This window comes from Aricia agestis, chromosome 20 (assembly GCF_905147365.1).
Source record: "Aricia agestis chromosome 20, ilAriAges1.1, whole genome shotgun sequence".
Classification (NCBI taxonomy): domain Eukaryota; kingdom Metazoa; phylum Arthropoda; class Insecta; order Lepidoptera; family Lycaenidae; genus Aricia; species Aricia agestis.
The window spans coordinates 4,098,339-4,123,967 of NC_056425.1; the positions used below are offsets into that span (position 1 = coordinate 4,098,339).

A 25,629-nucleotide genomic window follows, 5' to 3' on the forward strand; every position below is an offset into this window, starting at 1 on the left:
AACTTTAAATCATTTCTTTAAATTCTACATTATTTTAAAGCTGAAGTATTAAATCTATCTATATATATATAAAGCTCAAAGGTGACTGACTGACATGGTGATCTATCAATGCACATCCCAAACCTGGACGGATCGGGCTGAAATTTGGCATGCAGGTAGATGTTATGACGTAGGCATCCGCTAAGAAAAGATTTTGATAAATTCTAACCCCAAGGGGTTAAAATAGGGGTTGAAAGTTTGTATATAATAATACTTCTTAACGCGAGCGAAGCTGCGGGCAAAAGCTTGTAAATTAATAAAATATAATGTGAACTTTAAATCCATGGTAATAAATTGTTCAAGTATTACTTAGTCTTATAATTAGGTATACTTTCTGGTAAAATATAGTTTTAAATGTAGAGTGCTCTCAAAGGCTTTTGCAATAGAAAATACATTAAATTGGGCTTGAAACAAAATGTCTTACAGACTAATGTCTAAATTTGGAGCTACACAAGTGTCTTCTCAAAACTTAGTTGAGTTTTGATTGTAAAAAGATTCAAAAAAGATATTTTGTCTATTTGAGACAAAATTGTTATAAAACGTGTGCCGTCAGCCGCGAGTACTCACTCCCTATGTGTAAAAATTGATGATATATTTTATTTCGTTGGTAATAAACCATTTCATTAAACATGACATCATTAATATTTAATACTTAGTTCGCATTGAACTAGAGTTTAATACACATTCTAATACATTTTGTACACATTTTAAATTCATTTCATTACTGCATACTATAAAAAATTCATCCCAAAAGCTAAAAAAATACGATTACTAGCCGATAGGCTATCATGCTTTCTCTTTCCAATCGGATTGGCTATTAAATGTCAAATTGGCGCTTGGCCTAGGCGCGTACACTAGGCAATATTTGGAGAGCAAAATGCAGCTAAGAATTTGTAAAGAGACCTGCAACTTTTGTTTGGCAACATTGCCAGTTTAAAATCTACTTTGCCATGTAGCTCTGTATATTGCCAAGTGTATTCCCTACTTTTGGTCAAAATTTTGTCATATCACAAATTTGTCATGGATAACTAACCTTATAATACTGTTCAGTCAATATCTTCCGGTCTTAACTGTCTTTCGCCTTCGCTGAAGAATATATTCATGGCTCTATACAGAAGGTAGAGGCCAAACATTTTTCTTTCCTTTAAAGGCCAGGAGGCCACGACTCCATAGTAGTTTCCTGTTTTAAGATTCTTCAAGTTCTGCAACCCTAGCACATCAATCATGGCCGCTTCGTGGGTGTAGGCTTCTGCCGGAATTACATTTTGGAAGACATGTAGCACTAACACTCCGACTTTGTTCGACCAAATATCGAGGATGTGTTGGACTTTCTTGTCGTTGGATTTGGTGAAGTTTTGCTTCCAGAGAGTAAGCGCCTGGTACAGATGAGAGTACGGCCGAGAGCGTTTGCCTGAAAAAAAAAAAAAAAAAATTGTAATATTTTTTTTACTTTTGAATTACCATAGCAAAACAGTCGTTTATAAGATATTAGCTGTCCCGGCAAATGTTGTTTTGCCATAAAATGATTTTCCCTGTTTTCCTGCTTTTCTCTTTAAGATTTTTCTGATTTTTTTTCTATAGACCTCACGGAGCCCAAGACCTTTCCAACGAATGCAAAACCGTGGAAATCGGTTCGTGCGTTCTGGAGTTATAGCGTCAGGAAGGAAAACCCGACTTATTTTTATATATATTACATTGTCCCCGATTTTCTTGATAGTCACTCGGTTACGGGAATTATTTTTTTCGCAAAATTACACTGTGTTTAAGCGCACGTACAGACGCACTTTTGCATTTATTAAATTAGTAAGGTTAGAGGTATAACTCAAGTAATAAGAAAATCCGTAACTTTAACATTGCTCAAGTTTAAATTATTTTAATCACAGCTGCATTATAAATGTCCCAAATCAACCACAGTCTTACGAAAATTACAGAAACTATGAAAACAGATATTTGCCAATACACTACACTATCTAATAAGTTTCTCACCTTTCCCAACATAAAATATAGAGTTGACGAACGTAGTCCAAGACTCCAGAGGACTCTGCTTGCTAGACTTAGCTGGTAAGTTATCAGTCATCCGGGGGTCCAAAAGTAGGTACGTAAATGAAGTCTTCGCGCTGCCCTCCCTCCACTTCTTGTTGGGACAAGCGAAGTCCGCCTTCGCTTTGGTTTCTAGCTCCATGAAATGAGCTAAATCGTGCATCCAGTCGCTGGACCGAAGTGACTTTTGCAGCTCAACGCTGTATGCTGGAAAATAGTTATACAATAGATATGTTTTCTATTCTATCAAGAACCTTTTTCAATGTAACAAAGACATAACATTGTTTAGCTTATGTGTTATGGCCATTGATATTAAATATTAATGATGATCATGGGCGTACCCAGAATTTTAGTTAGGGGGGGCAGCATACCTGTTTCGAGAAGATGTTCGGTTTGAAAAAAAATCATGAAAATTGACTTTTAATCTGACTGAAAAGATATTTTGTTTCCAACACTTCATTTTGCGCAGAGTAGGTAACACGTTTTTAATTCCCACTTGCCAGGGAAATTTACGTTTATTTTATCTTCAAGGGGGGAGGGGGGGCTTGCTCCTACCTGGGTACGCCCATGATGATGTACTATGATCTAATCTAATTCTATCGTATCGGTATTTACAAATTATTTCCTTATTACATATACATATATACTTATGCCTATCATATGTATTACTGATTATCATGATTTTCATTTATCATCATGATTATCATTTATGAATATCATGTATTACTATAAACTGTACTACTAATAGTAGTATTGTAATTAAAATAAACTACATAAACTATAAACATCATAAACGGTAAAATATCATAGTGTGAAATTAGCAAATATCTTCTATTTTATTTAAATTATTACTTGTAACTTTACGTGCATGTATTCTTCTGATTATAATACGAAAGATTTTTATATTCAATGCCATTAAAAATAGTATAATATTTATAAGACTAGTGTAAATAAACTAAAAAATACAATTTGAAAATGTCTAAAATGACATTGTTTATCTCAATGTATTTTTTTATTCGCTTTGTTATTATCAGTGGAGTTAAATAAATCAACCTTGAATTTAAGTTTATCGCTGATTAAAAATAATTTATTGCAAACGTTATAATTAAAATAAACAGCCAATCAATCGTTATTAAAACGACAGTTTCGTTTATAATATAGTATAAGGGATAGTTAACCCAACTCTCAAAAGAGAAAACCAAGTCCAAACCAAAGGATAACCCAAGTTTTATCTTTACTAGTATTTTTTAGCAAGCTGATAAGTTTGTACTGTGGGGAAACCCAATTCCCAAAACGGGGAATACCCGTAAACGCAAGGTAACCAAACTTTACAAAGCTAATAAGGAAGGGGTAACCCAACAACCGAAATTGTGAAATACCACAAAACACAGATCCATACTAATATTATAAATTGGAAATTGTGTCTGTCTGTCTGTTACCTCTTCACGCCGAAACGGCTGAATCGATTTTGCTGAAATTTGATATGGGGTTACTTTGGGACATACAATACTTTTATCCCTGAAAAATGTAGCGCGGGGCTAAAATGGTCACATAGCAATTCCTCTCAATCAATTCAGCAAATGAATTGTCAAAACTGTCAAACAGACAAAATATGTCAAATTAGTACGAATTAATGAATTGCAACTTGCAAGCAGACTTGCATTTTGCGATTTTAAAAAAGTGAATCATATTATGATTCATTATATGGTTCTCCTAAGCGAATTTTGGCGCAGCGGAGTTGCGGGCGTCGTTTATAATATATAAACAGATTATATAATATATAAACAGCAGGTACCCACAATTCGCCTAACAATCCTGCATCGCGCTATCGAAGTTTCGGAGAACGGCAACGGTCGGAAGATCTTCCTTTTCGGCCGCCACTAACAACGTTAAAAGCTCAAAACGATTACTTACTTTTCCCCTGCTCCTTGACGACAATCGGGTTTTTCTTCAGCGCATGCAACTTCTTCAGGTAAAGGGACCTCGTGCTGTCCAGTATAGGGCCCGGGTTGAACCCTAGGGCCACCAGTTCGGCCCTTAGGGCGTTGTTGTCGTAATCCATGGACGCCGGGAGGGAACTCGCTATGGACGCGATAGTTTGATCTGGACTATCTCTGTCGTCTACAGGCAGACTGGAAATTGATATTGTTGTTTATCAGGTGTTATCTAGATAATTTCTAGATTCTAAATATACTTAAATTTATGTTATTGAATCGTGAAGTATGCGGCAAAAAAATATTTTTATATAATTCTCATTCCATACTAATATCCATATAAATATTATAAATGCGAAAGTGTATCTGTCTGTCTGTCTGTTACCTCTTCACGGCCAAACCGCTGAACCGATTTTGCTTAAATTTGGCATGGAGATATTTTGAGTCCCGGGAAAGGGCATAGGATACCTTTTATCCCGGAAAAGCCCGGTGTTGCTTCCGGGCCGGGCGTCATCTAGTAACTTAATATAACTGCAATTTTGCAAACTTGAATAAAACATACTTTTTCTGTAATAAACCCTTTATTACAGAAAAAGTATGTTTTATTCAAGTTACTAATTTAAAAGACTTAAATTATTTAAATACTTAATATGTTAAATTAAAAAAAAATTATGTTAAAGCGTTCTAGTCCGATATTGTACAAATGTAACTAGTCAGACAGGGACTTTGTATAAGTTTACAAGATCAGTGTAGCCTGTAGATGTTTTTATGAGTAAGCAGTCCGTGCAATCCACGAAGACGCACCCCACCACTTTTTGGGTGAGCATCTTTCCCTTTGGCCTTGACGCTATCTCTTAATTGGTCTATTTATTGTAGTGTGCGCTTGCACTCACAGGTAATTAGTGTGTACCGATAACACTCAAACATTGGCGAAAGCTTGCACACATATACTATAGACGACTAAGAGGAATAGTGGGGCGCGTCTTCGTGGATTGCACAGACTATATTTAAATCAACAAAATTATACTTACACAACAGGAGTGACTCTTATTCTCTTCTCAATAAGCACCACGTCTTCTTCTTTATCTTTATACTTGTATTCCTCTTCAATATTCGCTAGCACAATACTCCCAGAGAAGTTGCTACTGACACCGCTGCTAGCCGATGATCTCCTGGTATTACAAGCTCTGTTATCCTCGCCACTTAAAGATAACCATTCGTTAGTTTTATTCTGAGCGACGATTAACGCCTTATCTAAGTCCTGGGTGTCATCCGTCATTATTGATTCTCTTAAACTAAGTTTATACTTCAATTCTGATATTAAATCGTCGTTTCTGCTCTTAGATTTCTTTAAACTGGTCTTTGTGTTGTAGTTCTTATGTGTTATGCAGGTCGGAGAGCCTGGTAATGAAAAGTTTTCGTATACCGTAAACCTTCTTTGAGACTGGTCTGAAGTTATTTCTAACGGTTGTATCCCGGTAATTTCTACTTCTCTTCTGGACGTGCATGTTTTGAAAGTATCGTCTAATCTGGAACATTCTATTCTGTCTTCTATTGTAGAAGTTTCGTTGCTTTTGGATCTTTCTCTACTGCTTTTGCTTCTGTCGTCATGTCTAAAACTTTCTTTTCTCTCGTCGAATCTGGATGTTTCCAAGTCAATTGCCTCATTAAGCAGCGTGGGATAGAGTTTATTTACGACCCTTTCTTTGCTTCTTTCGTCGAATCTACAACTATTTTTGCTCTCGTCGAATCTACAACTATTTTTCCTACCATCAGATCTACAACTATTTTTGCTCTCGTCGAATCTACTATCTTTGCTCTCGTCAAATCTACAACTTCTCCCATCGGATCTACAACTATTTTTGGTCTCGCCGAATCTACAGTCCTTGCTCTCGTCAAATCTACAACTTCTCTCGTCGGATCTACAACTATTTTTGGTCTCGTCGAATCTCCAATCTTTCCTCTCGTCGAATCCCGTTTCTACGTCGAAGGTCTCGCTCAGTATCGTGGGATACAGCTTGTTGATGACGAGGCTGTTGTTTTCGCACCATTCTCTGATCATGTCGGATTTCCTGGCCTCTTCCTCAACGGGGACCGGTTCATATTCCGCCACCATTTGCTCCGTACTCACCAGAACTCGTTCTGTAATATAAATTACAAATAGTAATAATGAAAGTAATAATTAGTAATGCTTAATCTAAGTTTCTATTTAATTTTGTGTTATTTTAAGCTATCTTTCTTTATATTTTGAAGACGTGAGTGCAAGAATCGAACAAGTAACATTTCGTAACATACAGACAATACCTCATTTTTTCCCCAATTATTTAAATAAAACTTGTGACTTATCTACTTCATAACCAAGCTAATATATCTGGTTACACATATAATCCATGCTTTTTCTATTTCAAATATTTTTCCGGCCCTAAAGCCTCCATTAAAACATAAAAACGGGAAGTTTTTTCATGTTACTTACCCTATTCATCCACTCACGTCTTGAATTATTATAGCTTTCAATTTTTATCGCGGCATTTGACCAAATCAAGAAATTCCGTAACGAAATAAACCAAACGCTCCGAATTATAATTGCTTAAGTTGATAAAAACTGCTATGTCCCCGAGTGCCACACTTATTTTTTCTTTTCAAATTTCTCGCATTTCTATTTAAAATGGTTTAAATAGTTCTGTTTTATTGATAACATAATTTATTTAAATGTTTCGTTTTAGATAATAGTTCCAACTACTTGAATCCAAATGAAATATAATAAAAATATAATATTATCTTAACATTTAATTTTATAGCGTTTTAATTTAGTTTGGAGACCATTAAAATCACCTTTTAAAAGATTGATACGTGGGAGAGCCATGCTTCGGCACGAATGGGTCGGCTCGACCGGAGAAATACCACGTTCTCACAGAAAACCGGCGTGAAACAGCGCTAGCGCTGTGTTTCGCCGAGTGAGTGAGTTTACCGGAGGCCCAATCCCCTACCCTATTCCCTTCCCTACCCTCCCCAATTCCCTTGCCATCCCTACCCTCCCCTATTACCCTATTCCCTCTTAAAAGGCCGGCAACGCACCTGCAGCTCTTATGATGCTGCGGGTGTCCATGGGCGACGGAAGTTGCTTTCCATCAGGTGACCCGTTTGCTCGTTTGCCCCCTTATTTCATTAAAAAAAAAAAAGATTACTTTAGCAGTTTCCCAGAACACAGAGTGCTGTGACCACACTGTGACCTATTTTCTCAATCTTATCTTTGAAGATTAAAGCATATTTAAGGTAAAATGCTTAAAGTTAAACTCAACTTTATTTAAATAATTATAGAGTTGAAAATCTAAGGACGTTATTCTTGCGTAAATCGTTCTCAGAATATGAATGAAAGCTTATAAAATCCTAAGATATGATCTAATAAGGACTTTTGTTTACAAACGTGTTTGAAGTCACTGACCTTGTTATTTTATGATCTCTGGAATAATTATAATTTATAACCTACTAGATATTGCTCACAACTTTAGCCACATAAATTAGTTAAGCGTGGGAACCGTACATTTTCCATTAAAAACAAACCTATGTGCTTTTCCGGGAATTAAAGTATCTCCATGCAAAATATTTCGGTTTAGCATTTTAGCGTGAAAAGGAAACACACAGACATACTTTCGCACTCATAATATTAGTACGGATTGCAGCTTCCGTGGGAACTAATTCATATTAAACATTAATTACTAAAGCGTATAAGGTAAAATGGCCGAAATAGAGAAATTCCCATCGTTCCATCTGATGGAACTACCGCAGTTTATTTTTGGATTGATTTAATCAGTATTTTATAATTTGACTAGATGACGCCCGCAACTCCGTTGCGCCAAAATTCGTTTATCGCACGGAAACAGTACATTTTTCCGGGAAAAAAGTATCTTATGTCCTTTCTCGGGACAAACTATCTCCATATTAAATTTCAGCAAAATCGGTTCAGCGGTTTGGGCGTGGCTAAAGTATATAGTGCCATTTTGTTCGATAACTTTTTGCCATCTTGTTGGTAGGGACATGATCCCATTGCTATAAAAATTTTGGGGCTTCTGATGAAAAAACTGCGACAAGTGGTTTTGGCAGTCCTCTTGTGATGTCAACCTGAAACTGCCTAAGGGATTCTGCAGCGACCGAAACAGGTGGAAATCTGAAGGTGCAAGGTCAGGACTATACGGCGGATGCATTAACACCTTCCAGCCAAACTCCCATAATTTTTGCTGAGTGGCTAAATATGTGCGAGGTCTAGCGTTATTATGGTGAAAAACCACACCCCTTCTGTTGATTAATTCCGGCCGCTTCTTGCTTTCATCTCATCAGTTGTTCGCAGTACAGTCCATTTTATTCCAGAAACATGTACGGTTTCTATGCGATAAAAATTTTTGGCGCAACGGAGTTGCAGGCGTCTAGTATTGTAATTAAAGCTTAACATTTCCAGTAAAGCACTGCTCAGATTGCCAAAGCTCATAGAGCCAGATAAATGCATTGCTGCAATCAATTTCCTTGCTAACCAGTTAGTATCCGTGGTCACTGGTCTCACGTCCGTTGTGTCACGCGTCCCGCCCGTGACGGGAAGTGCACACCCTTTGTGCACTCGAGTTAAAAAGTGGGACAGACAAATATTGTTGAGGCTTTGCGGGACAGGTTGTAAATATTATGATATATTCATAAAATTAATCTTCCTACTCCTCCTATTTTCTTCTGATTAATTTCGTTGCGGGTCCCAAGACAGTCTAGCATATCCCTCGGGCTCCCTGAGGTCATATCAAAGGGTTTTCGTGGTTGGATACCGCTGTCGATCCTGGCGAAGCCAGAATACAGTGGTGGGAATGTGTGGTGGGCTAAAGCCCGTTTTAAAAAAATATTCATAAAATGATACTCTTATTCGTTCCACGCCATTATTGACAGTATGCACACATTAATATGTAGCTAATGTAAAAAAAACTGGCTAGCTATCGCGGTTCTTGAGCTACATCGTACAGTCTGGTGATAGACGGACGGACAAACATTGAGGTATCAGTCCCGTTTTTACCCTTTGGATACGGAGCACTAAAAGAAATTTTCATAAAAACTTTAAGAGGATTCCACACCGCCCTTTTTTCCATACAAACGTTGTCCCCTGTTTCCTCCCTGGATAATGCTAGTAGAGTTATAATTTTTTTCCTGAATATCTACGGCCACTAATACAATGTCCCTATGTTTTCTTTTTTTCATAATTTAATTATTAAATAAGATATGAACGTTCAAAAACCCAAAAAAATGGCCAGATTTTCCGCTGTGTTCAAACGTCCAGAAAACAGATTTGGCTAGATTATACAAAAAAAGCAAAACATAGGAACACAGCTCAAGCCTTTTTTTAATCTTTAATGAAAAAAGTACTTAAATCGGTTAAGTTTTGGAGAAGGAATCAGGGGACAAACAATCGTTGATTTTCTGGATTTTCTGCAGTTGTCTCTATCGCGTTCTGCGGTATAGGCTTAAGGTAAGGGAGACAGCTATAGATATTACACGTACTTTTTTTTCATTTCTCTAGCCCCTGTTGTATCCTCTTAACTGCAATATGAAGCCGTGCCTTGTACAAAACATTATAAAGTCTGGGCCTTTAAACCACGAGCGGAAAGGAACTCGTGGGAAAGTTCACTCGACCGGAACACGGGTTTTGCCAATGAGTTTCTAAAATACTAGAGTAGCAATGTCTTACAAAAGATTCTCAGAAATGCGTAACCACTTTTTTGTTCAAAAGACAATGTCAAGTCATATATTCGTTATGTCATTATGTATGTGAGATATGCCTGCAGGCATCTTCGAAGTGGCAACGCGTTGCTACCGTAAACTTCCAATCTAGTTACGTTAGTAACATAGAATATCATTGGGTTTTGCAACACTACATTTGAATGTCTTGAATGAACAAGCCTTATCTTAATATACATACTAGCTGTCCCGGCAAACGTTTCTTTGCCATATAAAGTATTTCGCCCTATTATTTTATTGAAGTGACAGGACTAAATAAGTATGTCACCATGGCAACGTCCATCGCTATCCCGTCGTCGCACAAACAATAATCGCCGGCAGTCTCGAGTTGTAATAATTTACTATTATTTATTCAACAAATGCGCTTATCAATATAATAAGTACCCAGTAGCCGATTCTCAGACCCACTGAATATGCATATAAAATTTGGAGGAGTACGCGGCCTAACATTGTGACACGAGAATTTTATATATATAAGTTGGGTTTTCCTTCCTGACGCTATAGCTCCAGAACGCACGAACCGATTTCCACGGTTTTGCATTCGTTGGAAAGGTCTCGGGCTCCGTGAGGTCTATAGAAAAAAAAAACAGAAAAAACTTCAAGAGAAAAGCAGCAAAACAGGGAAAATCATTTTATGGCAAAACAACGTTTGCCGGAACAGATAGTTTTTTTAAATTAAATAAGGGGGCAAACGAGCAAACGGGTCACCTGATGGAAAGCAACTTCCGTCGCCCATGGACACTCGCAGCATCAGAAGAGCTGCAGGTGCGTTGCCGGCCTTTTAAGAGAGAATAGGGTAATAGGGGAGGGTAGGTATGGGAAGGGAAGGGAAGGGAATAGGGGAAGATAGGGAAGGTAATTGGGCCTCCGGTAAACTCACTCACTCGGCGAAACACAGCGCAAGCGCTGTTTCACGCCTTCTGTGAGAACGTGGTATTTCTCCGCTCGAGCCGGCCCATTCGTGCCGAAGCATGGCTCTCCTACGTATGATATTTTACCAGTTTTATAATAATATTATAGTGTGTCAGCCTGTTAATTATTATTTACGTGTTTTAGATGAAAAAGTTGACTAAGTTGCAAACAACATACGCATTACGCAGTTTGCAACTTTAGCACGATATGGTCATACAAAAAGTATTCCCTATAGATAACTCTGGTATTGTTATTTGTTATCTAATTACTTATCAAAGCTTTCGCTTATTATAAGTAAACAGCAGCAGTTGTAAGATATTTTGCGTTTTTATTAGATTCATAAGTTAACAAGTAGCAGATGAACATATTTCGCCCCAAATATAGCGTAACAGGTGGCACATATACAACGCACCTGCGATGCGCGCAGGTGGCAAGTAGCTAAGAGAATATTCCACGAATCATTTCTAAAGGTCCTTTGTTGGGTTTCGCGTATTGAATGTTTGGCAACAAGTAACAGAGGAGAGCAAATTCCGATGTTGTTAGTAATCTTTTTGTATCTACCATAATATTGCTTCAAAAAGGTATGAGGTTCTCTATCTATACTAACATTATAAATAAGAAAGTGTGTCTGTCTGTCTGTTACCTCTCCACACTTAAACTGCTCGACCGATTTTGCTGAAAATTGCTATGGAGATACTTTGGGTCCTGGGAAAGGATATAGGATACTTTTTATATCGAAAAAATGTACAGTCCCCGCGCGAGAAGACTTTAGGCGCAACACAGCTGCGGGCGTCGTCTCTATGGTAGAGATAATAATATTACTCAATGATGTAAAGATAACCAGCTCTAAAAAGATAGGTTTCTCAATTCGGCCGTATTGAAAACTTTTGACAGCTTTTACGTTCTTTAAACACGGTCGGTTTCAAATCAAACAAAAAAGATATACTACCTTATATCAGATAAGTACTCAGACTATGACTTCATTTGGGTAAATACTATATTTAGCAACCTTAATGCCCTTACTAATATTATGATTTATGTATGTGTATATGTATTTATGTATATGTACCTAATATTTATGTATGTATGTCTGTCTGTTTGAATGTCAGTTATCTATCTGTCATTCTGTTAATCAACGACTAACCCATCAAGCCCCATAAGCTCACCGGTGAGCGAGACACAATAGAATAACAATACATTTCCAAGAATCCTCGATCGAAGGATTAAACCGCAAAATCGAGAAATGTACTTTGGATTACTGCGCGGTAGACTCTACGCAAATTATCAAAGTTGCAAAATTCCCTTCGATTTAACTTTACGTGTAAAACCCATTTCAGTAATGTTTACAAAATAACTACAACGAGCTTTTAAAACTTTGAATACTATACAATTTTATTTTTTTTTATGAAAGAAGGGGGCAAACGAACAAACGGGTCACCTGATAGAAAGCAACTTCCGTCGCCCATGGACACTCGCAGCATCAGAAGAGCTGCAGGTGCGTTGCCGGCCTTTTAAGAGGGAATAGGGTAATAGGGGAGGGTAGGGATGGGAAGGGAAGGGAATTGGGGAGGATAGGGAAGGGAATTGGGCCTCCGGTAAACTCACTCACTGGGCGAAAAACAGCGCAAGCGCTGTTTCACGCCGGTTTTCTGTGAGGACGTGGTATTTCTCCGGTCGAGCCGGCCCATTCGCGCTGAAGCATGGCTCTGCCAAATAAAGCATGTTTACAGAATCATCTTTACAAATGTAAAGATGATTCAGAAAGCTCTCTGTTACGTAATAAGTTTAGAATCTGTAACAAAAGCTCGTTCCTTTGTTCGTGGGCGCTCCACATCGTGCATCGGTCAGAGAGGTTCACGGACGAATAACCTTCTAATGATATTCGTCAGTGAACCTCTCTGACCGATGCACGATGATTTTATCTTTGTTATAATCCCTTTTGGTATGGATATTTGATAGTCGACAAGTATTTTATGGAGTAGATTGTGACGAGTAATAGTTTTATGTACTCGTATTTTAATGTGCGTTATTATTATAAGAGATTGTGGAGATTAAGAGATATTTAGCGTTTATACATTTTATTTTACAGCATTAAGATGACATAGTGTTATGGGCAGCGCTTCCCAAACTGTGCGTCGGGACTCGGCAGTCGCAATTCGCAACACCTTGAAGCATCGCGGGCCGCTGGCTAATCCAGGGATTCGCAAAGCAATTTAGAGAATGTTATGTATAGAAAAATAGATTGTTTAAGATGATCCTTTTACGCTAACAAAATACACCTATCTTAAAAAATGGCAGGTAAAAATTTTAAATGATTCGGTATAGTTTTTCTGTTCTTAATGAGAAATGGGTTCCGATGGCTGTTTTTTATAACACAAATTCCATACTTGGATGTTTTTGTCTCTAAATTATTGTGTTATAAATTTTCAATTTTCTAAGCTTAGCCAGGTACTTACACCAGCTAAAGTATTCCAGAGCTAATCAGAGACGTAGTAATTATTTTTTAATAAGTAAAACATTTACTTAACGTAACGTTACGGTAACGATCATATAGGCCCATATTACAAATACCTTAAAACTAACATACACATAATTAAGATACCACCCAATTCTTTTAAGGTCTCTTAAGGTTGTGCAGTTTTTCGATTTAAATAACATCGCTAGATCAGTTTAGGAAGCACCGGAGTGTACCACAAGGACTACTTTATCTCCAGCTGCGGTTTTCACGTGTGCATCAAATGTGTTTCATATGCACGTGTGACGCTACAGACGGGAATAGAAGTGTAGTGGCGAACACTTCTGAAGAAAACTTTTTCTTTGCGGGCTTTATTTAAGACTAGATGACGCCCGCAACTCCGTTGCGCCAAAGCTCATTTATCGCGTGGGAACCGCACATTTTTCCGGGATAAAAGTTTCCTATGTTTTTTCTCGGGACGCAATCATCAATATCTCCATACCTTTCAACTTAAAGTGACCCCGGCAATGGAACAGCAAAAAATGGAAAGGGCGTAAGCGACAAAATGGTTTTTGTCGCGTAATTTAAAAACCATAAATACATTTTATATAAGCTACGGGCAAATTAAAGTGTATGCTTGAACCAATTTATGTACAAATTTCGGAAGCTTAAATCACTCTCCTCTGTTGGCAAAATAGGAATCCCTTTTTTCACAGAGGTCTTTTTGATTAATTATTCTGTGTTATAAAAGTTGACCAATCGTGTTATGCTATGGGTAATTCAAAGACAAAGACATGATGAATACTGACAATGAACATTAATTTCTTAGCTTTAGTCATTGCTGAGAAAAATCGATATCGCTACAGCCAAATTATCAAGGCGTCGCCTTAATTGGTTTAGCGGTTTGGGCGTGAAGAGGTAACAGACAGACAGCACTCTTTCGCATTTGCAACATTAGTATGGAAACCCTAACCTTCTTTTATTAATTTTATTCAGCTAAAGTAATCATGAAATAACTTTTTCATAACTTTAACATTCAACTTAACCCTGGGTGAAATATGATATTACTAGACGTTCCGCGCGGCTTCGCCCGCGAAAATTAGATATTTCACAGACAAATTAGTACACAAAAAAGCCTATGATCATTCACGTGGTTTACTTCTTATCTAACCCAAATAACAGAAAAAATGCTCTAGTAGTTCGCGAGATAAGCCCTTTCAAATAATATCCCCCGTTTTTTTCCACATTTTCCTCTATTTCTTTGCTCCTATCAGTGTTAGCGTAATAAAATATAGCCTTCCTCGATAAATGGGCTATCTAACATTGAAAGAATTTTTCAAATCGGACCAGTAGTTCTTGAGATTAGCGCGTTCAAATAAGCCCTTTCAAATAATTTCCCCCGTTTTTTTCCCATTTTCCTCTATTTCTTCGCTCTTATTAGTCTTAGCATGATTAAATATAGCTTATAGCCTTTCTCAATAACTGGGCTACCTAACATTGAAAGAATTTTTCACCAGTAGTTCCTGAGATTAGCGCGTTTAAATAAGCCCTTTCAAATAAATTTCCCCCGTTTTTTCCACATTTTCCTCTATTTCTTGGCTCCTATTAGTCTTATCGTGATAAAATATAGCCTATAGCCTTCCTCGATAAATGGACTATCTAACACTGAAAGAATTTTTTAAATCGGACCAGTAGTTCCTGAGATTAGCGCGTTCAAACAAACAAAGAAACAAACTAACAAACTCTTCCGCTTTATAATATTAGTATAGATTTTTCTCCTTCCTTGTACTTATGAGAGAAAAGACATGATAAACACAGAATTAACATTAATTCAGCTTGGAGCAAGTGGACCAAAGCCATTAATAGCTTGGAAAATGAACCTTGAGCTTTTCCTCTCGACTGTACAAAGCGTATGTGTTAATAGGCGCTGAGAGCTGTACGCAAATGTTTGTCTTCTGAGTAAACTGTGAATCGATTCTGTGCACAACTGTACAGGCGCTAAACTATGACCTTATGACAAGGAGATAAGGTTCATTTTGCTGGTTTAATGTAAATAAATCTCTGAAGAGACTATATCGCATTAGGTATAGTTACATCTCAGAGTATCCATGAAATTATAGTCTGTTTGTCGTTGGTATAAAGGTTATAACAGAGGCAAAATAACCCTGAACTGACTGTACAGTGTACAAGAAGTGTACTCATCAAGGGTACATAGTATTCTAACACTTACGGCACCGGAAGACAAGCAAAACCTTTCCAGCCCGTGTGATGGATGACATGACATAATCAGGTGTGTAATTGCCTATTAAATACTGGAAACATGACAAGACAAAACGCTTGGACAAAGGACCATTTCAGACACAATTCACAAAGAACTTGTGCAAAGACGTGGGCGTGACTAGGCTGTGGCTGGAGCCAGAAGTCGGAAGTTGATGCCAGCAATATTACATTTTTTCGTACATTTCAAAATTAGGATACGCGAAAAATAATTTTATACGTGGGAGAGCCATGCTTCGGCACGAATGGGCCGGCTCGACTGGAGAAATACCACGTTCTCACAGAAAACCGGCATGAAACAGCGCTTGCGCTGTGTTTCGCCGAGTGAGTGAGTTTACCGGAGGCCCAATCCCCTACCCTATTCCCTTCCCTACTATCCCCTATTCCCTTTCCTACCCTCCCCTATTACCCTATCCCCTCTTAAAAGGCCGGCAACGCACTTGTAGCTCTACTGATGCTGCGAGTGTCCATGGGCGACGGAAGTTGCTTTCCATCAGGTGACCCGTTTGTTCGTTTGCCCCCTTATTTCATAAAAAAAACACACACATATTATTAGCGTTATAATTTCAGATAACAGCAGTAACAAAGTCAGAAGAATTCATTATTTAGTCGCAGTCGCACGCGCGACATACTCTACACTACTCTACAAGTCTACACTGTAGGTGTAGTATGCACTATGTCGCGCGTGCTACTGCGAATGTAAAGTCTACACTCGTATATTTGCTAGAAAATTCTAACGTGGGAGAGCCATGCTTCGGCACGAATGGGCCGGCTCGACCGGAGAAATACCACGTTCTCACAGAAAACCGGCGTGAAACAGCGCTTGTGCTGTGTTTCGCCGAGTGAGTGAGTTTACCGGAGGCCCAATCCCCTACCCTATTCCCTTCCCTACCCTCTCCTATTACCCTATTCCCTCTTAAAAGGCCGGCAACGCACCTGCATCTCTTCTGATGCTGCGAGTGTCCATGGGCGACGGAAGTTGCTTTCCATCAGGTGACCCGTTTGCTCGTTTGCCCCCTTATTTCATAAAAAAAAAAAGACTTAAAGAGTCCGGGTGCCCATGCCATCGCAATTCTCATACAAACGTAATACCAAGATCATTTCCCAAACGAGAACATTTACCATATTTGAGTTATTAATCAGCTTAAGATAGTAATTACCTAGGTTCCTGTACAAAGATTCACTGCAAAATATTTACTAACTAAATAGTAAATTGTAATCCATACTAATACCCATACTAATATTATAAATACGAAAGTGTGTCTGTCTGTCTCTCTGTCTGTTACCTCTTCACGCCCAAACTGTTCAACCGATTTTGCTGAAATTTGGCATGGAGATACCAGATACCTTGAGTCTCGGGAAAGGACATCTAAGGATACTTTATCCCGGAAAAATGTACGGTTCCCGTGCGATAAACGAGTTTTGGCGCAGCGGAGTTGCGGGCGTCATCTAGTCGTTCATATTTTTGGCATGTAAATATTTTGCAGTGAATCTTTGTACAGGAACCTAGGTAATTACTATCTTAAGTTGGATAATTAACTCAAATATGGTAAATATTCTCGTATAGGAAATGATCTTGGTATTACGTTTGTATGAGAATTGCGAGGGTATACCCGGACTTTTAAAGATGATAGCATAATATTAAATATGATAGTCAATTTTATATAAAAATTATTGTCGTTCCCAATGAAGTTCATTATGTAGTTTCCGGCAGCATTGGCGTCTAAAGTATTATAAAACATGTGGGTGGTTTGGCGCCGTGTAGGTGGACGTTATATTATTTCAATTTAATTTCTAAAGTGTTTCTTAACAATACGTGGGCTCGAACCGTTAGGTATGTTACAAAGTACTTTGGATTTAAAAGTAGATAAAAGATCAGCTGATGTAGAGTCATGTCTCTTTATTTAGTACTAGCTATTTGACCGAGCTTTGCTCGCGGACACTTGCAGCATCAGAAGAGCTGCAGGTGCGTTGCCGGCGTTTTAGAGGGAATAGGGTAATAGGGGATGGTAGGGATGGGAAGGGAAGGGAATAGGAGAGGGTAGGAAAGGGAATAGGGTAGGGGATTGGGCCTCCGGTAAACTCACTCACTCGGCGAAACACAGCGCAAGCGCTGTTTCACGCCGGTTTTCTGTGAGAACGTGGTATTTCTCCGGTCAAGCCGGCCCATTCGTGCCGAAGCATGGCTCTCCCACGTATTTTACATTTATCCTATGTCCTTTCCCGGGACTCAAAATATCTCCATACCCACCAAAATCGGTTCTGCGGTTTGGGCGTGAAGAGGTAACAGACAGGCAGACGGACAGACAGACACACTTTCGCATTTATAATATTTGTATAGATTTACCTATGCAGCATTTTGTTAATTTAAGACAAACTTCGAACTCTAGGAGTTTTTGCTATGTGACTACGTATGCCAAAAGCAAAAGTAATTATTTTGGCAATCTATGTTACATGTAATTTGTATATTTGGACCATCCTATCGCCTAAACTGCTGATCATAATAGATGTCAATAGATTATTATTTAAAGAATTTATAGCGTTGTCGGTTTAGTTCAGCCTAAGTTTAGGATTAGCTTAGAACTTACGGTCACTTTTTCAAAAATCTTAATTTTAACAAATAAACCGTAGACCGTTCTAAGCATGTGAGTAGGTGTTCGGGCTTATCAAGATTCGTGTAGTAACGACGCTTAAACCCACATACAATGACTTTATAGACGATTTCAACCTTAATAATATATTCGAAGGGATTTATACTCTGTACTCGATGTGTGGGCGGGATCGTAATTTATATAAGGCTGCCTCGAGCAAAGGACCCTTCGTTTTACCTCAGATTTTTTATGAAAGTAAACTCTATGTCATGGATATAAAGGTTCTGTTAGAGGAAAAACAGATCTGAATTGAGCATAGCTTAGAAATTATCTGTTATTACTGTAAGTGGATAGAAGGCGTAGATACTAATCTATTGTTATAATGATTACGCGCTTCTGTGGTCTAGTGGTTTAGCTTGGGTGTTGAATTTCTTCGGCAGAACTGTTGTTGGATGTGTATGGATGATAAGCTAAATACATAATATTATGTTGGTTGCAGTTGTATAATTGTTTTAATATGTATATTAATGTATTGGTATAAAACAGGGTTTCTCAAAGTGGGGTACGCGAACCCCTAGGGGTTCGCCATTTGACGACAGGGGGTTCGCGACAAGATTTAATACTTAATGGTGGCTTGATAAGTGGAGGGCACGCGCGACATTTTTGTGGCACTGTATGTTTCACCTTTTTTGTTTTTTTTTGGCATTGATGTGTTTCTTCAACAATCTATTTTATTATTTTCTTGGGGGGGGTTGCATTAGTTAGTAAGGGGTTTGCGGTCACCTGGAAATTTTAACAGGGGTTCGTGGAGTCGAAAGTTTGCGAAACCTTGGTATAAAATAACGAAAAGTTTCGGCATTCAGGTTAGATTTTTACAGATATTCTCTATAAGAATTATTTTTGATTTTGCAAACTAGCGTTTCTCGTATAAAATTAAAAATAAACGAGAGCTATTGACAAAATCCTGTTGTATATATTGTACATACGTATTCCCAATCTTTATATATTTACCCTCCTATCTATTACACTCACAAAACATAGTCCTCCTTGGCGGCTCTACCATCTGGAACCTTGGAGTTTTTTATGTTTTACGTGACACCGTAGATACGTGAAAGAATTTCGTAGCGAATGATGGAAAACAAAAAAAGTAAAAACGTATATCTCATCTCTAAGATAAGTTCTTTATGAACTTGAAGATAAATTAATACAATAATTTGTTTTTAGTTTGCTAAATTTTAAATAAAAATAGTGTGTACAGAGTTTAAAATAAAAACACTTCAAGACACTTAACAATCACTTGTGTTTCTTATATTTAACTAGACGTCGCCCGCAACTCCGTTGCGCTAAAAATCGTTTATGTCGTAGAAACCGTACATTTTTCCGGGATAAAAAGTATCCGGGACTCAAAGTATCTCCATACCCAGCAAAATCGGTTTAGCGTGAAGCGGTTCTGGTTGGGGCGTGAAGAGACAGACAAACATACAGTCACTTTCGCATTTATTATTTAAATACTAGAAATCATATGACGTAAAGGGTTAAACTTAAGGGCAGGGTTCCGTACTTTATAATAAACTATTGTACGTTATTCTTGTAAGTACGTTCTTCTGCCCCCCAGGGGCCCGTACCTCGCTACACCCATGTTAGAAACCCCTAAAATAACAGTATTTCTCCACTATTTAATTAATGTTATCATACTTATAAACCTTCCTCTTTAATCAACTTTTAAACAAGTTTTAAAACTTAGGATAGGACCATGTGTCACTTTGTGGCTGCCGTAGAAAGAAACCCTTTCTATGATGGCCATGCAAAATCGTTGGGGCACTCAGGCTATATTTCCCATTAGTAATGCTCTAGACTTGTGGTAAAAGCGTGAGACTGATTGGAGAAACTAAATTGGTAACATTCTGCAAATTGTTACGAGCCGAGAATGTCGGCGGACGCCATATTTGTAAATACCGTTGCTATTTTAGAGAAAGATTGTTTTGATTACGCGCGCGATTTAGCAACTAGTGTGTTTTAGGTAAACTTCGTTTCAATTCATTTTGATCTAAATATAAGCAAATTGTAATTTGTAACTCAACGAAATAGAGGCATTTTATTTAAAACTTTGTCGGTCGCGGTCGTTAGCGCTAGCGGCAAAGATCGGAAAGACACCTTTCTTTGTGACATTTAAATTGGTAGCATTAAACAGGTACCTATAGGCTATAGGCAAAGTATACATATATTGTAGGCTGTAGCGATTGCAGCATTTTTAGGCCTTTATGACAATAATTAAATATTAGGTAGTGGTCGAATTACAAGGTCACAAAATTTCATACTGATAATATTTAGTGTTAAACCTCGTCTCGTTGTTTACAATTTTACATCATAAAAACTCCCCCACACAGGCGCGTTATTATCTTAAGAGGATTCCACACCGCCATTTTTTTCATACAAACGTTGTCCCCTGTTTCCTCCCTGGATAATGCTAGTAGAGTTATAATTTTTTTCCTGAATATCTACGGCCACTAATACAATGTCCCTATGTTTTCTTTTTTTTCATAATTTAATTATTAAATAAGATATGAACGTTCAAAAACCCAAAAAATGGCCAGATTTTCCACTGTGTTCAAACGTCCAGAAAACAGATTTGGATAGATTATACAAAAAAAGCAAAACATAGGAACACAGCTCAAGCCTTTTTTTAATCTTTAATGAAAAAAGTACTTAAATCGGTTAAGTTTTGGAGAAGGAATCAGGGGACAACGAATCGTTGATTTTTTGGATTTTCTGCAGTTGTCTCTATCGCGTTCTGCGGTATAGGCTTGAGGTAAGGGAGACAGCTATAGATATTACACGTACTTTTTTTTCATTTCTCTAGCCGCTGTGGTATCCTCTTAACTCACATATTACTATCGATGCCCAATACCCAAATTAGAGGTATTAGATTGGAAATAGAAAATCAATTTTCTCGTATGATTAAGTCTGAAGCGGTCGAATCGGGATCATAAGGTATAGCTACACTTATACCTTTTGTTATGATTCTATCTTCTAAGTCATTGTCCGAGATATTATTGTAAAATATACTTTAATTTCTAAGGAGTTGAGTCCAAAATCGAACAGCGAGACCCGAGGGCGATGCACTTATAAAGAAAAACTCGAGCATCCAAGTATCCGTAACAAATGCACTGTCAGTCAAAGTAGAAAATAACCACCACAAGTCACGACTCACGACTAGCGGCCCGATGCACTTGAGTAGATAATAATAATGTAGACGTGCTTACTAGGTAAAGGTAGTGGTCTAGTAGGTACCAAAGCGGGTATAGTCAAAGTTCAAACTCAAGAAATTAAAAGAAAAATGTTAATTTGGAACTAACTTTAAACTAGAAATATTATTCACAAAGTTTGCGAATCTAATTTAGTGTTTCTTTCGTGCTTGTCAGAAATAGTCCATAGGTACTTATATTAATGCTTGTAATATTATGTGTCTGTCTGTAACTTAGGTACTCGGTACTGTCAATTGTCAAACCGCTAAAGAGATTTAAAATATGACATTTAGTATTGAAAAAAATTTGGGTCCCGATTTATTCCGTCCGTAAAGCCGGCCTTTTTTTTTTTGGGTCGGGAAATTTCATTATGCATTCCCGGCAGTGCTGGGGAGGACAACCGGGGTATGTGGGACTCGCTGCGACCGATGGATGGTAAGTGGCCGCAGCTGTACCCACTAAAACCCGACCGTGTTCCTTTCTGCGCCGCTACTGACAGATCTACGGGAAATGTGGGGCCACCGCAGTTCTATCAGCGGGCGTCTGCCTGGTCGGTGCCCCCCCCCCCCCCCCCCCTTACTCTTCCTAAGAGCCCCCAAATATTTTTTTATACGGGGCCACCAAGGCACACTACTCTTCCTAATCCTATACCAATTCAGATTGAGGTATTTTACTAAAAAGGAAGCTAATCTAAGATTGTTTTCAAGTTGGCCATGAACTATTAAATATAACTAATAAAGCGAATTGTAAAATGGCGCAGGAAACTGTCTAGACTAGAATCCAGATTGACCTAATCTTAAAGTTAAGGATTGGAAGTTGTGAAATTGTCGTACGATGACTCATTTTTAAACACTCCACTTTAATATTATGTAATAGTTACAAAAACTCTTTACTATAGACTATAAAGTTGATCCCACTTATGACTCAACTCAATACAGTGGTTAAAAATAATAATAACAATAGATGTAAAAAATGAAGACCTCTGTGGCTCTGTTGGTAGCTCAAGCCGGGGGTCACGGATTTGAATCCCGCCGACTGAACAAATAATTTTCTAAGTTCCTGGGTCATGGATGTGTATTAAATATGTGTATATATGCATATAATAAAAATCTTAATTATATGTATAGTATAAAAATATTAAATATATTTCCGTTGTCTGGTACCCGTAACACAAGTCCTTCAGGTACTTACTACGGGGCCAGACTGACGTGGTGTGAAGCGTCCATAGATATCTAATATATAAATTTCTCGTGTCACAGTTTTCGTTGCCATACTCCTCCGAAACATCTTGACCGATTTTGATGAAATTTTGTGAGCATATTGAGTAGGTCTGAGAATCGGCTAACATCTATTTTTCATACCAAAAATTATTTATATGGCAAAACAATGTTTGCCGGGACAGCTAGTCTAATATATAAAATTCTCGTGTCACAGTTTTCGTTGCCATACTCCTCCAAAACGGCCTGACCGATTCTCATGAAATTTTGTGAGCATGTTGAGTAGGTCTGAGAATCGGCCAACATCTATTTTTCATACAAAAAAAAAAAATTATATGGCAAAACAATGTTTGCCAGGACAGCTACTTATTATTATAAATTGAGCAGTCTCAAGACAATTTTTAATAGGGTCCCGTTTTTACCCTTCGGGTACGGAACCCTAAAAAATATGTATTGTCTAAAATATTGTTCAATTTTTATAACTTCGATCGATTCGATCTTAACATAAGTACATACCTAAGTCCAATGTATATGCGCGTTCCGGTCCCGTTGAATCCTCTTTTTCGTCAATAACATTATGAAGATAGTCGTACACCTCCCATTGCTGTTCCCTTGCAGCATAGTCAAAACAGGAGTAGCCATCGAAGTCATGCTTGAATGGATCTCCTCCGCAGCCGATTAGCATTTTCAGGTTGTCCAGCCGACCCCATATTGCAGCAATATGCACAGGGGTCACACCATCGTCATTGCTAAAATGTTATGCAATCATTATTGTGCAATATGTTGCATTCATACACATTTAAATAACTAATTTTATAATTTATTATAATAATTTTATAATTAGATATTGTCTGAAAGTGGTTTTACAGTATACTTAGTTATTATGAAGCTATTCAATATCTCCTTCCCTAGAGAGTCCTTAGAGAGTCTAAATAAAACCTATAAAGCAAATTTATTTCAATTGGTTCTGCAGTTTAAGCAAAAAGAGGTAAAAGATAGACACTTTTACATATATAAAAATAAAAAATAGAATGCACCAATTTAGTCTGACAATGCATTGAGTTTAGGGAAAATTCATAACATAGCTTCAATCACAGTAAAATGTATTTATTGGCTCTAGTTTTTTTTAATTGTATGTTAAAAAATCATGTGTAAGAAAAGAAAGAAGTTAACATAGTTCAAAACCTTACCATAAGTTAGGGTCTCCGCCATGGTTCAATATCAGCTTTGTACAATCCTTAGATTTCTCTAACGGGTCTATTCCTACCGCCAAATGCAGGACCCCTATACCCTTGCATGGTAATATTGAATTTAATTCTAGCTTATTTTCCTCCAGGTACCGTTCTATATATCTAAAACAAATTTACATGAGAATAATGTAAAAATTTAAAATACACTATACAGGTGGTAGGTAGATACTGTGCAAAATTTTGACTTGTTTTTTACCTTAGTTCAGCACATTGTATTAAGTCATAAAGCTTAAAGAGCTCTTTATAATATGTCGAACCCATGTCGATTGCAAATCATAAATGAATAGAAACATCGGATTCGCGACTTATATGGCTTAGTTTCCTGCGGAATTTCCTGTCGACTTTATCACTTTTATTTATAGATTTTTATATCAATTCGTATTGTGAAACATTTATAAATCACTTGCACGTGCACACGGTCACATAATTTAAAAAATAAGTTCATTTTACACATAAAATTGATTAAAAGTATCCATATTCCGTAACACCTGCCCTCAACTTTTCAAAATAATTTGAAATAACGTCAATATCTCACGGAGTTTGCTTTGTTTATGTTTGGTAGCGGTGACCAGGGTTGCCAGATGCAATTTTACGATTTCCCCCAAACTGATTTTTATATTTCCCCAAAATGATACGTTTTCAAAAAAAAAATCCCCAATCACTTTGTTAGAGAAAAAAAAAAGCGAATATAAAATTGAAACTACTTTTATTCGATCTAGTAGTTTCAATCACTCGACAGTTAAACAGATACACAACACATGGTCGCTCGCTCGATCAAAGAGACAATTTTTTTAAGGGGGTGACAGACGTGCGTGTAAGTACGCGGACTATGGCTCGACGATCTTAGGAGTTAGGTTGGTATATAGATATGGTCTCAAGACTCCAAATTTTGACAGCCAACCAATCAGAGAGCCTGAACCGTGTCTTGAGACCGAGATGCATCTTGAGTACTGACTATTTATACCAGCCTTAATCGCCTGCAAAGAGCCGCGAGCCGCGAGCCGCGAGCCTGGGGGCATGGTAATCCAGTGTGAGCGATTCTCGTGTGTCACCGACGCGAGCCGAGTAAGTTCGCGAACTTAAAACCCGCGTAATTTAAGTTCGTACGTCTGTCAGGCCTTTTACGCACTCGACCAAACAAACCAAAACAAACAAACAACAAATTTGTCAGGATGTTAATCGAATGAAAAGGACGTTGGTTTCATTTGTTTGTTATGTTTTTTAGAAGTGCTAACCCCAAAAAATCCCCATAGTGTATTTATTTTCCCCAAACATTTTCCCAAAGATACTGTTTCCCCAAATTTTCGCCTAGAGTCAAAATTTTCCCCAGAATTGCGAAAAAAACCCCCAATCTGGCAACCCTGGTGGTGACGCCCGTGACGGTTGCAGTGTTTCCAACTCCTCAAATATTTAACCCTTAATGTAAGTCAAAATCTAATAAATTCATCACAATGATGGAAATAAAACCTTAGAACGTAATTCGCACTCATAAGCCTGTAAAATTAATTTCTTGTTAACTTTCAAATTGATAAACAAACAAACAATTTATAAAGATTAAGCAATTTACTACTGATGACACTGTTAATAATTGAATAGATTTGGTAATTCCTAAATCTCTATTTATTAAAGCCTTAAAAAGTAGTTTAAAAATCTTTATATCTACCTAATAACAATTAACAGGTCCTAAATTTAGGGAGAAAACCCCTAAGTTGGTAACCCTGGATGGTAGAGTGTTGCCATAATAAGTATGGCAACATTGTGACATTGCCACATTTAGATATTTTATGGTACCGTAGTATAAAAAATCAATTTGGTTGGAATTTCACAATACAAGTTACAACAGTGCTATACTTACTATTATTAAAAACATCAAAACTCAAAATCTAATGTTGGACTTGGTCGA

At 37.6% G+C, this 25,629-nt stretch overlaps 1 protein-coding gene across 1 annotated transcript; it reads right to left on the reverse strand.

Annotated features, from left to right (window-relative positions):
- Positions 1-279: 279 nt before the first annotated feature.
- On the reverse strand, positions 280-24,253 carry LOC121737353. Its single transcript, XM_042129018.1, has 7 exons — positions 23,923-24,253; positions 23,667-23,828; positions 22,993-23,225; positions 5,045-6,155; positions 3,994-4,211; positions 2,026-2,286; positions 280-1,450 (listed from the first exon to the last, which is right to left on the reverse strand). Exons 1-7 carry the CDS (start codon positions 23,985-23,987, stop codon positions 1,086-1,088), a joined length of 2,415 nt encoding a protein of 804 aa, XP_041984952.1. The 5' UTR covers positions 23,988-24,253; the 3' UTR covers positions 280-1,085.
- Positions 24,254-25,629: the final 1,376 nt, after the last annotated feature.

What these genes read in the sequence shown, in the direction of transcription:
- LOC121737353 (XM_042129018.1), bottom strand. Translation starts at nt 23,987, where the DNA reads ATGGGTTCGACATATTATAAAGAGCTCTTTAAGCTTTATGACTTAATA. An exon ending in ATACAATGTGCTGAACTAAG is followed by an intron (nt 23,829 to 23,922) that starts GTAAAAAACAAG and finishes AATTTGTTTTAG; the next exon opens with ATATATAGAACGGTACCTGG. An exon ending in TATATTTTATGTTGGGAAAG is followed by an intron (nt 1,451 to 2,025) that starts GTGAGAAACTTA and finishes TTTTTTTTTCAG; the next exon opens with GCAAACGCTCTCGGCCGTAC.